Genomic DNA, 17,596 nt, shown 5'->3' with positions numbered 1-17,596 from the left:
TGTATCGAGATTTGTTTCTATGGTATAATATTATAGAAGATGATTTCTGTCTCTGTCTCGAGAGCTGTTTATATGGTATAATATTATAGAAGATGATTTCTGTCTCTGTATCGAGAGATATTTATATGGTATAATATTATAGAAGATGATTTCTGTCTCAGTATCGAGAGCTGTTTATATGTTATAATATTATGGAAGATGATCTTTGTCTGTATCGAGAGCTGTTTATATGGTATAATATTATGGAAGATGATCTTTGTCTGTCTCGAGAGCTGTTTATATGGAAGATGATTTCTGTCTCTGTATCGAGAGATGTTTATATGGTATAGTATTATTGAAGATGATTTCTGTCTCTGTCTCGAGAGATATTGATATGCTATAATATTATAGAAGATGATTTCTGTCTCTGTCTCGAGAGCTGTTTATATGGTATAGTATTATTGAAGATGATTTCTGTCTCAGTATCGAGAGCTGTTTATATGGTATAATATTATGTAAGATGATCTCTGTCTCTGTATTGGGAGCTAATTATATGGTTTGATATTATGGAAGATGATGTCTATCTCTGTAGTATTGAGATATATTTATATGATATAATATTATGGAAGATGATCTCTGTCTCTGTATCGAGAGCTGTTTATATGGTATAATATTATGGAAGATGATCTCTGTCTCTGTATCAAGAGATGTTTATATGATATAATATCATGGAAGACTATCTCTGTATCAAGAGATGTTTATATGGTATAATATTATGGAAATTATCTGATGAACAAAATGGCTATATTTTTCAATATGATCAAAATTTTATTAAATCCAGTAATCGATTTTAGGTCATCTCTCTCTCTCTCTCTCTCTCTCTCTCTCTCTCTCTCTCTCTCTCTCTCTCTCTAAATTAACTGGCATTAACATATTTACTTTTCATTCTTTCCCCCATCTCTGTCTTTTCTTACATCATATACAAATTTTATATTATGTACATAATGATTATTGGAAGAAGGCGTTTTAAGTTGCGATAACTTGTGTCCTGTTCCTATTGTTATATTTAACAATAAAAATATGTTTAAATAAAACAAAATATATCAAAATCAGATGTTCTCTGTCTCTGATGGAGAACTCTTGATATTGTAGGAATATGCTACATGTATTTATATCTTTTAGAGAGCTGTTTATATAGATGTATGTACATCCATCCACCTATAGACAGCACACCTTACGAAATCTGGCCCCAGCTTCATCAACATCCCTTATCCAAAGGGAATCTCTTGACTTATTTTTCCCATAAGAATGCATCATTGGATTTTAGGGGGTAAATCTCAGTTAAGCAACTTTCCTTAAGTTCTGTAATGCTTTTCTATTTAAAGTTAGGAATATTGATTGAATACAGATATCCACACCATGTGTAACACTGCACTTTATAGTAAAAATCTGTAATTGAATAATGTCGACCTTTGTTACACTTCCTAGTATAGAATGGTATACCTATTGTGGCAACATACAGCTATATTTTGAAAAAGGACAGGCAAATACGTAAATGCATCACTAAATTGAAATACTTCTGATAATTTTGGTAAGATCAGTTTACATGTGTCGAAAGTCTAATATTTAAAACGGCATTACAGTTTGCCCGAACAATAATAAATGGACATGATTCTGAACAACAAAAATCAGTTTTGTCTGATAACCTGATGACAATGCCTGAAAGTCATCATAAAATGAATGTTTTCATTAAATAAGTTTGAAGTCTAACATTCATACAACTTCATAATCTTATTGAAAACTATTTACTCTCCTCCACTCTGTATGTTTGGCCATAATGGAGGGAAAGGAAATGTGTCTTTACTAAATGCAGGACATATAATTTAAGCTTAATTCACATCAATCATCAGGACCAAACAACCGTGGACATCCATGCCAAGATATGTAGCTATAACATTTAAGACAATATATACACTTGACTTCTTTCTTTATTTCCAGACCTCTTTAGCAAGATGACATTTCTGCTAAGGAGAACATGTAAAGAAAATGGGTTCATGAGCTTTTCGGCCTTGTTTTTGATGTTATTAAAACACAGGTTGCATCAATTGGAAAATCATTTAATATTGACTTTGAAAAAGTTCCAAATCAACCACGCACGTCAACTTGCAACGATGATAAATTTCATTACATTAAAGCAAAACTCTTATTAAAGATAAAGATAATTAACATATGCCATATTTTGATGTCTTTAAAATGCAATAAAAGCCAATATATTCAATATTTTAATGTGTTTTAGCAATATGCATGGTGCATTAATATTTTTGATTTATTCATATTTTTTTTTTACATTCAAGCATACATATAAATATACATTAGTATACTTTTATGAGGGGTTTTAAATCCGGCTTCTTACTAATTGGACTGGTCTTACTGGTCCGGTAAGCAGTTACATGTATGTTTATCTTCTTGACCAAAGTTAGGGCGAAAAAAAATGGTACACTTTTTTTGGCGTCCAGATTTAACGCTAAACTGACTTTACTACGTTACAACGCCAAGTATATTTACATTGATGGTAATACATCGTATGCATGTTTTATTTTGATTTATTTAATATTTCATTATTCTAGTGTTGGGACATAACAATGCGCACCTTTCTTTCTATCATCAAAACAGCCGAAGTCGATTTCCTGTACGTGAAAAAAATTGTGGTTATCTAAACTAAACCAGTGAACATTGACTTGATATGCTCATATACAATCCGAGGGCTGGTTGATAAGTTGTGAGCCTCGTATTGAAGGATTTGAATTTTGCCGGATATATTGTATTACTTTTCAACATAATCCCCTTCAGTATCTATATACTTTTGCCAGTGGTGTTTAAGGGCCTCGATGCCACTTTTATAGAACTCCTTTTCTTGGCTGTTCAGAAAATCATCCACTGCATGTTTAGGGTTAGGGTTAGGGTGCCTGAAATAGCTGTTTTCAGTTTTGGAAATAGATTAAAGTCTGATGGAGCGAGATCAGATATATAAGGCAGACGCACAATCAATTTAAAGCCACAATAGTGAATGACAGCCATATGCATGGCAATGACAGACTCATCATAACCCTAACCCTAACCGAGTTTGTCCATTTTGCAAATGAGACCAGTCCTTGGGTACACGGCCCTATATACTAGTAGTCAGAGAATATTAGGACTTAGAAAGAGCATCCTTGAGTACCTCCTTTAATACGAGGCTCACAACTTATCAATCAGCCCTCTTAAGGGTCATCTATATAGCAAAATAATGTTGAATTTCAAACACGAATCAATATATAAAAAATTGCACAAAAATAGTCATGTAATATACCAAAATGTTTGTTAGGACATGTTTCTTACAATCACCAAAAAAATTTACTGTAGATGCTATCAGTTTCTTCTATAGAGTTACTTTGTGGTAAGATGTAGCATGGAATAATTTCAAGTCACGCAAATGACCAAACCTGAAAAATAGCCTAGCTGTTATGCTCACAAGTGTCTATAGCACAGGGTAGGAGCATTTGTTTGACCAGATTTGACTTTATGTACGTATAAACGTTTATTTTGTTTTGACCTTGAAATGCAAATGGCGGCTGTGACTATTATTACACAAATATGGCATAAAGGGAGGCATTTCAATCAACAAAAATTACCATATGTCATACTTTCAAGATATCTGATCATAGTAAGAAGGACCTATAAAAGTCAAATGGTTAAACTGGTCAGTTTGTGGCCTCTTTCTGAAATTGGCATATTTTACTCCAAACTCAAAACGTTAAACATTTTTTTCTAAAAGCAGCCATTTTTAGAGCTCTTTTATATGTTTGAAATACCTCCTTATATGCTATATTTGTGTGATATAATTCACAACCACTATTTGCTTTTCAAGGTAAAAAAAACAACAGTGTTTATACATATTATAAAGTCAAATTAAGTCAAAATGCTCCTACTTTGTGCTTTAGACACTTGTGAGAAAAACGGCATGGCTATTTTGTGCAATTTATGCGATACAAATGAGCTGATTATGTCCCACTAAAACATGCATTTTTTGTATGTTTTATTGAAATTTACAACCAGCTGAACAAATTACATGTCAACAGCAAGTCCCACGGTTTACCATGATACATACTAAAAGTTCATCAAGTTATTTCTGTCAAATTGCACCATAGTAGATATTTAAAGGCTTGTAAAATTTCATTTTCTAGGCTATATTTACGTTTTTAGCTGCCTCACTAAGAGACGGAGAGCTTATATTGTCACCCGGCGTCAGCATGGTTTTTAAATGTATTTAGTGTAAGTGTTAAAAGGCATCAATAAACTCCTTTATAATTGTACACATTTAGCCGACGATGGCCAAATCTAATACTGAGTACCAATACTGTAGGGACACACCGTGAAAGTCATTACATGGTGCGACTTTTTTTATCTGACTTGTTTTAGGGGTTAACCGTACTAGCAACAGCCAGTGTCATATATAGTCGGGTGTCAAGAAGACGACTATAGAAGAAAACAAAGCTTGGAAAAGCAGAGCATTGAGTCAAGATTTAAGATCCCACATATCTCAAATGGACAGTAAGATCTATGTTCCCTAGATAGAAGACACATGCAGAAGAAAACCCCCAATTCTTCAGGGAGCCCACTTGATATCACCATCTACGATCAACATGTAGTATGATGCAGCGGGCTTTATTCCAGGGCTCTCCAATGTTACCCGAACCTTTCAACATTTCTTAACCCAGTCCAGTAAAGAATTAACCTGATGACATTTTGCTGGCTTTTAGAGAGTTGCAAATGACAGTAACAACAGGTATAACACAATTTGTTTAAAGATAAAGGCATCACTCTTATTTGGAGGAAGTTTCGTAGAGTAACCAGGGATATGCTATTTGATAAAAACAAACGTAAACAAATACAATATCTCGCGCCTCTAAATCTCTTTGAAATGCCTAATATCAATAAACATATAGACAGAATCAAAGTGTTTAAAAAGCTCCGAACCCATTTCAGAACATTCATGTTACATTGATTTCCGATTATGAGAACAAACAAACAAAATCATAGCGATCTTACCCATGCCTGTAAACATTGAACAGACCCTGACCGGTGATAAGGATTACCACATGTAGGGGGCGCTGATGTGAGCGACAGAGTAATTAACGTCAGACGGCGCTAGTGCTGTTGTCTGGGCCTGATTATTAGACACCAAAGGAGATAAATTCGACAATATTGAAAGCCAGCTTCCACTGCTGTCGTGATTAGACCTGTTACGTGTTTAGCTCTCAGATAATACATCACACCTTAAGTATTACAACTTGTTGAATATCAAGAACGTTTATATACATCGTTCCATACACACGTAGATCTATCTCACTGACTGTAGAATTTTTAATTTAGTCCATGTTCATGCATACGCATACAATTCAATTTGGGGATAATTTAATTTGAACTTGATCTTATTCAAGAAAATAACACAAATTTTACGTAAACCTATAAAAATGCACCACAGAGTTAGATCGCCATGTTTTCACGGCCTGTGGTTTTAGTGAAAGTTCACTATTTCAAATGTAAACAATGTGGACAACAATAAATCTATAAAAAAAAGTCGTTGTTATAGTGGATTTGTGTGATGTTTTTAAACAAAAGTTGTTTCCCTGGATTTCTGTATCAAGAAGATTGTACCCGGTGTAGAATGTAACAACGGGTTTAGATATAGCAAAGACATTATTTCTTACCGTGGCCTGATTACCTCGTCTAAAACTTTTATGTTCAAAACCTCAGTTTTTATTTTGAATGAATGAATGAATGAATGAATGAATATTCATTAATTGATTGAATAAATGAATCAATATTATATGAAAACTTTCAATTTTACTCAAGACGCTCCAGTTTTGTTTTTATGGTTATATATGTGTACGTCTTGTTGGACACATTCGTGTACTGATATTAATCTCTATAACTATCTTTATTCGATTGAAACACGGGGACATGCCTTATCTTTATGATAACATTAACCATCAACATATATCAAGTATATGGGTTTTTCTCTAAGACTTCACATATCATTGAGACTGAAATGTGTATTAAGCAAAAATCAGGACTAACGCTACATCTATATTAGCATATATATCATTACAGTATAAATCAATTAAGATAAAATGATAAATTTAAATCAAAAGAAAAAAAATAGAAAATTTTGGGAAAAACGAACAGATAAAAGAACGAATCAATGTTTTTATAGAAAACAAAAATAAGAAAGAGATGTAGCCAGGTCACACTCTACTCCATTTCTAGGATACAGCACGTTCAAACGCTGTCAAAACATTTAAGATCGTTTCAAGCATCGGCCAAGTGAAGAGTTGCCAGTTTGTGTGAATCTGTTAAGGTAGCCGGCAGAGGTGAGTTACTCCACCCACAAAACTTCTATGACACCACTTACGCTTCATTCAAAACACTGACATTGATTACCCTATAGTTTGGAGTAATTTATACGTACAAAAAATATTTATTATGAAAAAAACACTACTACTATTAATTTACCATTTAAAACTGACAATTTCTCTTCTATGAGGTATATTGAATATCACAAGATAGAGGTATATGTATGTTTTATTTTAGAATATATATATATATTTTATTCCCTTTATGAATATATCAATTTGTCATGTTTAATGATAGTAAATTTGATTTTTTTTTAATATACAATGCAGAAACCGGTAAAAAAATCCAGACGCCACTTGTAGATTATTGGGAATTTTATCTGCGATAAATGAATATTATACATTATAACCTAATGCCCTGGCTTGTCAAAACGATAAAATCCCATTTATAACTAATTATCTAAATGAATCATACACGTCTTTATATTAAGAAGATTACAGGGGCAAGGTCCGGGAAAAAAATCGCTTTTGTTTTTACAATCTGTCATTTTATTCATCGTAGTCTCTCTAAAGCTTAGTCAATAGCTTTTGAGCAATGCTATGTTCTGTTTTAACAATATCCGTACATCTGAAACGAAAAGAAGATAGCAAAGTGCAATGGACAAAGTGATACAAAAACCGTACTGGCGAGATTTGTATCGCGTGTCGGCTAAATGTTTCGTGACCTATAGAAATGGCAACGTTGTATAGAAATATTGACATCCATTGATATCCCTAATCTCATTAAGAAGTCCACAAATGACTCGGACAATTGTTCACCTGGCGAAGAAACATACAGGTAGAGTAAATCGGAAATTCTACGACAATGGTGGGCTTGTGGCGCCATCTGCCACGTGCCGGAACAAAAGTGCGCGACAATAAAAGCGCGTGAAGGCAATGGAAAATAGGCGGAGGGATATGTTGATTTCGAAGTGGAGAACTATTATATTCTAGACGGATACGTGCCTCATATCCGGACCCATACAATGGAGCACTTGGGAAATTGCTTCCTTTCGGAGATAATTTTAAGTACCTATAAATTCATCGCAATTGATCCGCGCCTACCTATACACGTACATGAAACAAATGCAGGGTTCGAAGATAAACGTGCGTAGATGTTACAATCGACGGCTCTATTTTTCTGTTATTTTTTCACTATTTAATGCATAGTCCAATGTTTGACAATAATAAACTTTTTTTTTATTTTAAAACAATTGCGAAACAAGTTGCATCAACTTATATTAATTATACTTGTTGACCCGGATGGAAGCGTGCGAGGGGTCTTACTGTGGGGGGATACCTGAGTACGGCCTGGAGAAAACACGTGGTCAGGCAGGTGACCATATATCTTTTCACATCCGATCGGGGAATCGAACCGCAGGCCGCCTAGGTGAAAGGCAAATGCGTTACCACTGTGCCATCCGGCCACCCTATATCAAATTTGAAAGTTGATCAGGGCTTTTACATTTGAAACAAACAAACAAATAGATAAAGTCAATTGATATTGTATGCACTACAAACACGGTGGATTGTGTCTACTTTTAAATTAAATAGATCTTATTTGTGGAGCTATTTACCGAGTTACAATGTGCATGTATATTAATTTACTGACAAACCATCTCCCCAATTATGTGGAGAGTGGTAACAGCATACAGTTTAGTTTAAACTGTATTTCATTTGACAGTTTCCATGAAACGATATATATATACAATATATAATTATACAAAAAGGAATCAGAAACAAGTGTTAAGACACTTATATAAATCTGACACCTATATACATGTATATAGGTTAACGTTACATAACGACATAGACATGATAAAACACAACATCATATCATAATGACAATACAGTCTAATGTGAAAACATCTGTTGGAATTTATCAAATAATTGAATACATTGTAGTTAATAAAAAGGGAGAGAAACGTGAATATGGAATTTGCTGCTTCCATCTGGCTGTAGGTATATATTTAGATAAGAAATACGGTTTGATATATACATGAAAAAGAAACAAAGAAACGGACGAAAAGGGACCCGGAATGACGAATAAGTAAATAAGGTGTATATAGAAATTATCCGATAATTCACACATACCGCCTGTACACTCCTGTCTTCAACTATCAAATATTCATAAAACAAACATTTCTCTACTGGACTACCTAGCTCCTCTTAGAACAGGCGTCTTTATCATTGTTCATATACGCCTTAATTGTGTTTAATGCAAATACATAAGATATATATTTATTGAGAATTCAAAGCTTATTTACATAATCATACAATACAAATCTGTTCCGCCATCAAAGATTCTGACCTAAATTTCATCAATATCCCTTGTAAAATAAATACAATTTTCTATATGGAAGATTTACAGAATACAAGGTATATTCCTTAGCTAATGTTTACCCTTATATCAAATAAACTGGGTTTTTTTTCTATGGAAAATGTATGCTAAAGGATTTCTTTAAGTTAGGAACGTTGATGGAGCCGGGGTCAGGGTTGAACGATACATGTAAAGTGTATACCAGACATAATCTGTTCTGTGATGTACCCTACATGTATATATATACATCATGTATATATATGTTTGTAAGTAACTTGGCCATTATTGAAATGTACCTAGAGTGACACCTACCGATATAACCTCAAAATTATAACTACATGTGTACCTTGTAAATGATTAGTCACGTGACCTGTATCTTTGGTTTGGTTTATTTTGTTTAACGTCATTATGTAGTTTCCTGTTGGGAAACCAACGCCATGTTTGATATTCGATTTCCATTTCCGGTACGTCACTATATAAAACCATGTTTATTTTTCACATGTTGCTCTTTACGTTATGATGCATTCCTAAGTAGGACACGTGTTGATTTATATATTCTCGAATAACCACGAAATCCCTGTTACGTTGATAATTTACATTGACACCCTCAGTCACATCAGTCCTAGATACCGTCAGATCCCCTCTCCTGTCTCGACACCTGAAGATACAGAGGCCCTTATCAACATATCCCGCGACACTAAATCTCGACAAATCGCTATCAAATCGGCTGGATATTTGTTTAGGTTGTTACCACAAAGGACAATTTACTCGTAAGTGCACCACTTAATAACCTGCTAGGAGAATTGATCCTGGCAGCTGTGGAGTTCCGAAGGGATTCCGGCATGGCTGTCCAGGTGCAAACTCACCAGGTATCATACAAAGCTGAGTGCGGCTCATTTTTTAAGACTATATCACGTAAGCGCTATTGTATCAGTGCAATAAGTTATGACATATAATTGTAGCCGTTCAAATTGTTTTCATACATATTTAATGAAATCAACTGTTGACATGTTTCATGCCACGTTTTTATTTGAGTTTTGTCTTGTTTCACGACTCATGGAAAATTGAAGTCAATTTTAGGACCAAGATTAGACAACTGGATGTTATGATTCGTTATTGTACGTAATTAAACCTTATTCTTTTTGTGTATCAATACATGTAGCTACTGTACGTCTTTTCAGACCAAATTCATTGCCGAATAAAAACCTTTATAAATCCATTTAGTTGATGGGGTTCGTACAAATCTTGGTCTTATAAAAGGGTGCAACGATTTTCAAACATTTTCCAGGATACATCGTAGCACAAAATATATACATTTCAATATTTTTTTTCAACATGTATGTTTTCAAAAGAATAACAGAAATCATATCGGTTTTTTTCCCGTCTAAAAGGTGAAAATGTCTTATGGGAAGATAATTACTCATCATTCGGAAAGATTCTAGGATTTCCGCAACAATAATCGAATTCAACATGGCGCTATGATTGGTCTTCTAATTATATAGCGGTATAGCGAAATAATCCGAGCTATTTCCGATTGGAAACAAGTTGTAAGCTATGAATTGATAACAAATACTTAGAATAAGGAAATGGAAACAGTCGAAGGTTGATAGAGAAACTTTTAATTGTGTTTAACATTTCCCATCAGTACGATATGGGTGTATAAAATATATGTTAACTATTAAACATATAACAACGAGATAAATACACATAAATTAATAAATATTTATTAGAAATAACAGTACTGATAAAAACCAGATATTGGGACGGATGGTATGAGTATGGGCCGAGTAATCTCCCCTGGATTATAGATTCTTTTTCCGTCCTTGACTAGTAATGTCACTGCGGCTTTCTTTGCCGAACCGGCAAGACTCTGCTCCTGTTGTATTTGGCGACGTTTTGTCTTGTATCGTCTGTTCTGAAACCATATTTTTATTTGTGTTTCAGTCAGCTTTAGCGCATGCGCTAAATCAGCCCTTTCCGGTCCGGATAAATAGCGCTGGTGTTGGAATCGTCGCTCCAGTTCGAATACCTGTGCATGCGAAAAAGCAGCTCGGGAGCGTTTCTTCCTCGGTTTTTGTCCCTGGAGAATTCTGTCTGGTTTCTTCTCCATAAAAGGACACACTCCTGGATATAAATGTAAAGTTTGAAAATAAGACGTATCGATATATATATATGTATATGTAGCTACACATTTGCTTCGTCATGCTATGGAGGCATTATTTTCTCTCGTTATGCAATAAAAAAATAAGTACGTGTAGCAATTGAAATTGGCCAAACTTTTTAAAAACTCAAGTCATTGGCCAAAATATGTAGCCAGCCGGCAGTGCCGATATGTAAATTATACGCCCGAATCATATCAGTGTCAAAATGAAATGTTTTATGTGCTGAAGTAGAAAAGTCCTATTCTCTTAGAAGGATCTGTTTAAACATGTTTATTCAATATCTGTGTACAAGTTTCTGTTGACAAGAATAATTCCTCGAAAGGAAAAGATAAATAAGGGTTAAAAACACGTTTTTTACCTGAATAAAAAACCTGTCGTGAATTGACATCGTGACAGTATAACATCGTTATGAACAAAATAAATAAAAACAGAGACGTAGCTACCACAACAGGTGGGCGTTATTTAACTGCCAAGGCTTCAATTAACTATTACAAACAAACTGTAAATGCCTTTTGATTGGCGGACACGGTGAGCTTAGACCGAAACTACTTTTCCTCACGTGATTTATGGCGTTTTGATTGGCTCACACGTATACGTAAAGACCGCTCCACACGACCACGGTGATGAAAGTAGATTGCACTTGTTTTTATATTGATACAGTGTAGTGTTTTCAAAAAGTATATAGCAATTTAAAGCTTGTTAATTTCTTGTCATGGTTTGTTATTGATTACCAATATGTCTACACTGAAATTGTTATCTTAATTTGCATATCAATTAGCGGCGTTTCATTACAGGTAATATACTTGCACACAAAATGATATCATTAGCAAGACAAATGGGGTTTAATTCATCGTCGTAATAGCATTTTTGTTATGATAAAACATGTCACTCAAACACGGGGTTGTTGGCTTTGACATTTCTTTGGTTTTCTTTAGTTACTTATTTAAAAAAGAATACAAAAACACTCGTTAAAGCTCGTGTTTGTGTAACTTTTGAAAAGTAACTAAATCGAGCAAAGAAACGCCATTTACAACAACCACTCGCTGTGTAATCTCTATGTACATGTATATATGTTAATCATTTGACGGTAGACCTGTTTATTTAAAAGTGTTGACCAATATTATTTATATACCGTAGCGATCCCATCAAAATCGTTAGCTCAATACTATTTTCCATATAAAATACCTTTAAGATTAGGTCTCATTAATATTATCTATATACAGTAACTTTAAGATTAGGTCTCATTAATATCATCTATATACGGTAACTTTAAGGTTAGGTCTCATTAATATTATCTATATACAGTAACGTTAAGGTTACAGTTCACTTATATCATCTATACATTGCAACTTTAAGAGTAGGGTTCATTTATATTTCTATATATAATAACGTAAAAATTAGGACTCACTAATATCATCAATACACAGTAACGTTAAGATTAGGGCTCACTAATATTATCCACGTACAGTAACGTTAAGATTATCCATGTACAGTAACGTTAAGATTTGGGCTCACTAAGATTATCCATGTACAATAACGTTAAGATTAGGACTCACTAATATTATCCACGTACAGTAACGTTAAGATTATCCATGTACAGTAACGTTAAGATTTGGGCTCACTAAGATTATCCATGTACAATAACGTTAAGGTTAGGACTCACTAATATTATCCATGTACATTAACGTTAAGATTAGGACTCACTAATATTATCCACGTACAGTAACGTTAAGATTATCCATGTACATTAACGTTAAGATTAGGGTTCACTAATGTTATCCGTGTACAATAACGTTAAGGTTAGGACTCACTAATATTATCCATGTACATTAACGTTAAGATTAGGACTCACTAATATTATCCACGTACAGTAACGTTAAGATTATCCATGCACATTAACGTTAAGATTAGGGTTCACTAATGTTATCCATGTACAATAACGTTAAGATTTGGGCTCACTAATATTATCCATGTACAATAACGTTAAGATTAGGGCTCACTAATATTATCCATGTACAATAACGTTAAGATTAGGACTCACTAATATTATCCACGTACAGTAACGTTAAGATTATCCATGTACATTAACGTTAAGATTAGGGTTCACTAATATTATCCATGTACAATAACGTTAAGATTTGGGCTCACTAATATTATCCATGTACAGTAACGTTAAGATTATCCATGTACAATAACGTTAAGATTTGGGCTCACTAATATTATCCATGTACAGTAACGTTAAGATTAGGGCTCACTAATATTATCCATGTACAATAACGTTAAGATTTGGGCTCACTAATATTATCCATGTACAGTAACGTTAAGATTAGGGCTCACTAATATTATCCACATGCAGTAGTTTTAATATCAATTATCTATATATACTACCTTTAATATTACAGTTCACTAATACTATCTATACACAGTAACTTTAAGATTAGAGCTCACTTAAATCATCTATAAACAGTAATCATGTAATCATATGTTTGATATATGTACAGCTGACTGAAACACGCCATTTATATGCAGCTGTTTTGAAGTGAAACATACTCATGTACTAAGCTCATTATCTCAACCTTTTACCTGAATTGACGACAACTTAACCTTTTACATATAGTAATGTGTCCTTATCAAAGTCCTCGTTTGGACTACAGGTCTCAGTTCGTGACGAATAATGACACACGATAAAAGAAAAGCTTGTCACATTTGTGTGAGAATTATGTTTCGGCAAAGTGAAGTACATTTACAAGTATACAATTTAATTAATGGAATGGTCTGAATCAATCTATCGTCGTTTGCTCATCTTGCTGAAGAAGCACGTGTTTAGAAAAATGTAATTTTTATAGTGATATTAGATACAAATATTTGAAACCATATTACAGAAGGAACCCGAGTATGTTCAAGTTTGTTCAGTTATTAGCTACAGAAAATGTAAAAGAATTGTGTAAGTTAGGGAAATATATCAGTCTAGCCCTTGAAAGAAGAAAGTCAAATTTGATTTAAGACCAGATGTATTTTTTGTACTCTCACTCTATCTCATATGTGTATATTGGGTTTGTATGTGGCTGGGGAGGGGTAGGGGATACATGTGAGATTGTATGAATGGTGAGTATGGGCATAATCTGATTGAAGTTATGTGTAATTAAGTTTCCATCAAACACACAAATTACATCTAATTTCAAATAGATTGAATGGGCGAGAGGCGTATGGTGAAAGTTGTGTGCCAGGTAGATACTTGTGCTGTTATGTTTGCCTTTGTATATAATGTATCATGTCTTGTGTTATTGTGATAAGTTGTAAAACTTAAGCAAATAAAGAATCTGAATCTGAGAAATAGAGCATACACTTTATTAAAACTGTATATGTGTTTATATTGAATTATTAATTAGCAATGGGCAATTCATTGATTTTCATCGATGCCTGGGCAATTAACAATGTAACTATGTAAAGGTCGTTTGTTTCAGTTTTCATCCTAATCCAGTAAATGATGTTTTATTAAGCTGGCAAGCCCACTGCACTTTCACCTAACCCCTCCTCCCTGCACACCTTCCCCTTCTAGTTTAAAATATTAAGGATAATATATGATCATATCTTCTTTCTTTTTTCTCTTTTTCTCTCTCTTTCTCAGATTTCGTTTATTGCTGTCCATCTCAATAATGTAAATTCCAATTGAAGGAAGTGGACTAGTATAAGCTTTCAAGCCTGTTTCCATATCCTGTTTCTGTTTGTTGTTGTTATTTAATGCTGTAATATACTTTACCAAAAGAAACGAAATAAAGTTTACATCAAATTATGTTTTATTCACTTATTATATTCAGAAATCAATTCAATTCAATTCATTTTATTACTTTTGGCTTGACAGCCAATCAGTGGTGTACAAAACATATTACATAATATTACATATTGTACAGAATACAAAGGATAACATATGAAGATGAACATTAACATTATGATATACATATTACATAAGGTACATTATAATATTTACGATTAATCTATATATATATTTATCAATACATTTGCAACATAATTAAACACATATTACATCATTCTCTGTTTATTTGCGTGTATAATGAATTTACCTAATCTGTGTAGTTCCTTTATTTTATTTGAGTTCAGTAAATTTAAAACTTTAAAGACAGAAGGTTTATACCAGTAATATTTTTTGATAAATTTCTTCCTTATCTCTGAATATTTAGGACATATAAGTAAAAAGTGAAACTCATCCTCAACCTCGTTTTGAGTACAGTTTATACAAAGTCTATTTTTCCTGTCAATATTTCTACTTCTACCAACTTCTATAGCAAGATTTTGTGCAGACAAGCGTAACTTAGTTATTGCAATTCTATGTTGTTTATGTAATGACTTGGTTTAATAATATTTTAAAGTGACATTGTCTACAAGATACTTGTATAAGTCACACTTACGCTGTTTAATCAAAGGTAATAATCTGATGTCGGAAGGAGTATGCCTCACCCATATAAAACCCAACCCAAGTTCAAAAAGTTTCTGTTTTACAAATACTAACCAATTAGATTTTGGATCAACTTTTTCAGTTTCTAGTAAATCGATATATTAAAATGACGTCACATATTTTTAGATGATTTACTGACAATTGAGACAATGGATACATCGCCAAGATTATTTCAAGAGCGACACGAAAAAGTGGCACGGTTTTCTGTAGAATTTGGGGAATAAATTTTGATAATGTGATAAAAAAATCTTAGATTTGTTTCCGTTTGACAATAAATTGAAACCTGGTAACGAATTCATTTCGTGAATCAGATATGACATTTATTTATCAATAGGGATATCCTTTCATTTATCAACATACATATTTATTTTGAAGGGTTCGAATTATCCGCCTGTAGTTCTTTTCGCTGCTCTATATAGGGTTAATCAGACTCAGAAAGTGATCATTGCTTTTGGCAGGGATGTTAAAAAAATCAACAGTTTTATCAAATATATTTCATTTAATTAAATCTTTGTTACGTTGTCGACAGACTAGAAGTTTGAGATCATAATCACTAAATACTACTGTCTATTTCAGAATGTATTTCCCCATTTTCGACTCATAGCAACGACAAAGAGTAAGTGTCACTTATTCGTATATTCGAATACTGAACAGTGTAATTGTTTCTCGTACACAATGTACGCTTACTACAATGTTTTATTGTCTATAGATGCTTCGTTAAAAACGAAGATTCTTATTTTTGTAATTAAAGTGATTCTCAATAAAATGTAAGATGAGGGATGGGGTTGGGATGGTTGGGATGGTTGTGTGGGTGGGGATGGGGGAAGAGGGATTGGGATGGTTGTGTGGGTGGGGATGGGGGATGGGATGGTTGTGTCAGTAGGGATGGGGGATGGGATGGTTGTGTCAGTAGGGATGGGGGATGGGATGGTTGTGTCAGTAGGGATGGGGGATGGGATGGTTGTGTGGGTAGGGATGGGGGTGGAGGATTGGGGTTGGGATTGTTGTGTGGGTAGGGATGCGGGTTGGGATGGTTGGGATGGTTGTGTGAGTGGGGATGGGGGATGAGGGGTTGGGATGGTTGGGATGGTTGTGTGAGTGGGGATGGGGGATGAGGGGTTGGGATGGTTGGGATGGTTGTGTGAGTGGGGATGGGGGATGAGGGGTTGGGATGGTTGTGCGGATGGGGATGGGGGGTACTTTGACATGTACCGATGCTGATTAAAATTAATTGGTATTAATCACTGTACCTTTTGGGTTTCCTAATGTGTCCGTAAGATGCCCGTTGTCTGACATGAAGTTTTCTATTTTGTACGATGTATCCATCTTGTTCCCCCGAATCGATAAATTTAATATTTCCGCTGTCGGTGACGAAGAAATTGAACCACGTGACGTCACAGATTCCGAATCGGATCCTTCAATATCAATTTCATCTTCAGAACGTTCATCACAAAATTCGGACTCCTTTTCATTCCCCTTGGAAAACGTACCACCACGTGAACGGAAACTTGATAATTCTTGTCCATATTTATGACATAAATTTCCGGTTAATTCGTTGCCCTTTTCTTTATGAAGAATATTTTCAATAGAGAACGCCGGAGCAGTCTGTTTTCGTTCCATGTTTGGTAAAATTTTCAAACGCCTTTCATTCATTCAGTATCTCAGATGACAAAATGTTTCAAATTGCTTTTTCGAAATACGCAGAATCTCCACATATCAGTACCATTGTAAGTATACTTTAAGAAAAACTACAATGTATCTGGATTTCTAACTGAGATGCCAATAAAAAGTAAATTGACCACTTCAACAACACATTGTCTTTGATAGATTAATTAATCCACCAAACGTCTTGCTCCAAGACAAATGTCCATTTCATCTTTCTTATTATTTCACCGTTCGACCTAAATAAATTGCTGGACGAATGGTCCAGGATATTTTAAAATGATTGCGCACTTTCTGTCTTAGGATTCATATGCAGACTTATCAGTAAACGGTATGCAACACGTGCGAGTTGACCGCTATTAAGCCCCGCCCACTCTCCACGGGGATTGGTCTGAGAAGATTCCAACTAAGCACTCGAGTCGAGAAATTAGCGGAAACCGGGTTTCGTGTATCGGCGAGTAAGAGAAAAGTCGTTACCCAGTATGAAAATCGATTGACTTAGCTATCATTTATGAATGTTATATATTGTGCTACCTGTGTGCATTACATTTGTAGGTTTAACTGC

The 17,596-nt window shown here is 34.2% G+C and overlaps 1 protein-coding gene across 1 annotated transcript; it reads right to left on the bottom strand.

Moving 5' to 3' along the window:
- Window positions 1-10,441: 10,441 nt before the first annotated feature.
- On the bottom strand, window positions 10,442-17,321 carry LOC117340085 (homeobox protein zampogna-like). The gene is made up of 2 exons (XM_033901874.1): window positions 16,620-17,321; window positions 10,442-10,857 (listed from the first exon to the last, which is right to left on the bottom strand). The coding sequence occupies exons 1-2, from the start codon at window positions 17,020-17,022 to the stop codon at window positions 10,460-10,462; spliced, it is 801 nt and encodes a 266-aa protein (XP_033757765.1). The 5' UTR covers window positions 17,023-17,321; the 3' UTR covers window positions 10,442-10,459.
- Between the last annotated feature and the right edge of the window lie 275 nt (window positions 17,322-17,596).

Source organism: Pecten maximus, chromosome 12, assembly GCF_902652985.1.
Source record: "Pecten maximus chromosome 12, xPecMax1.1, whole genome shotgun sequence".
Taxonomy (NCBI): Eukaryota; Metazoa; Mollusca; class Bivalvia; order Pectinida; family Pectinidae; genus Pecten; species Pecten maximus.
The sequence above is the reverse complement of the archived record's forward strand: the minus strand, read 5'-3'. Positions and strand labels throughout refer to the sequence as shown.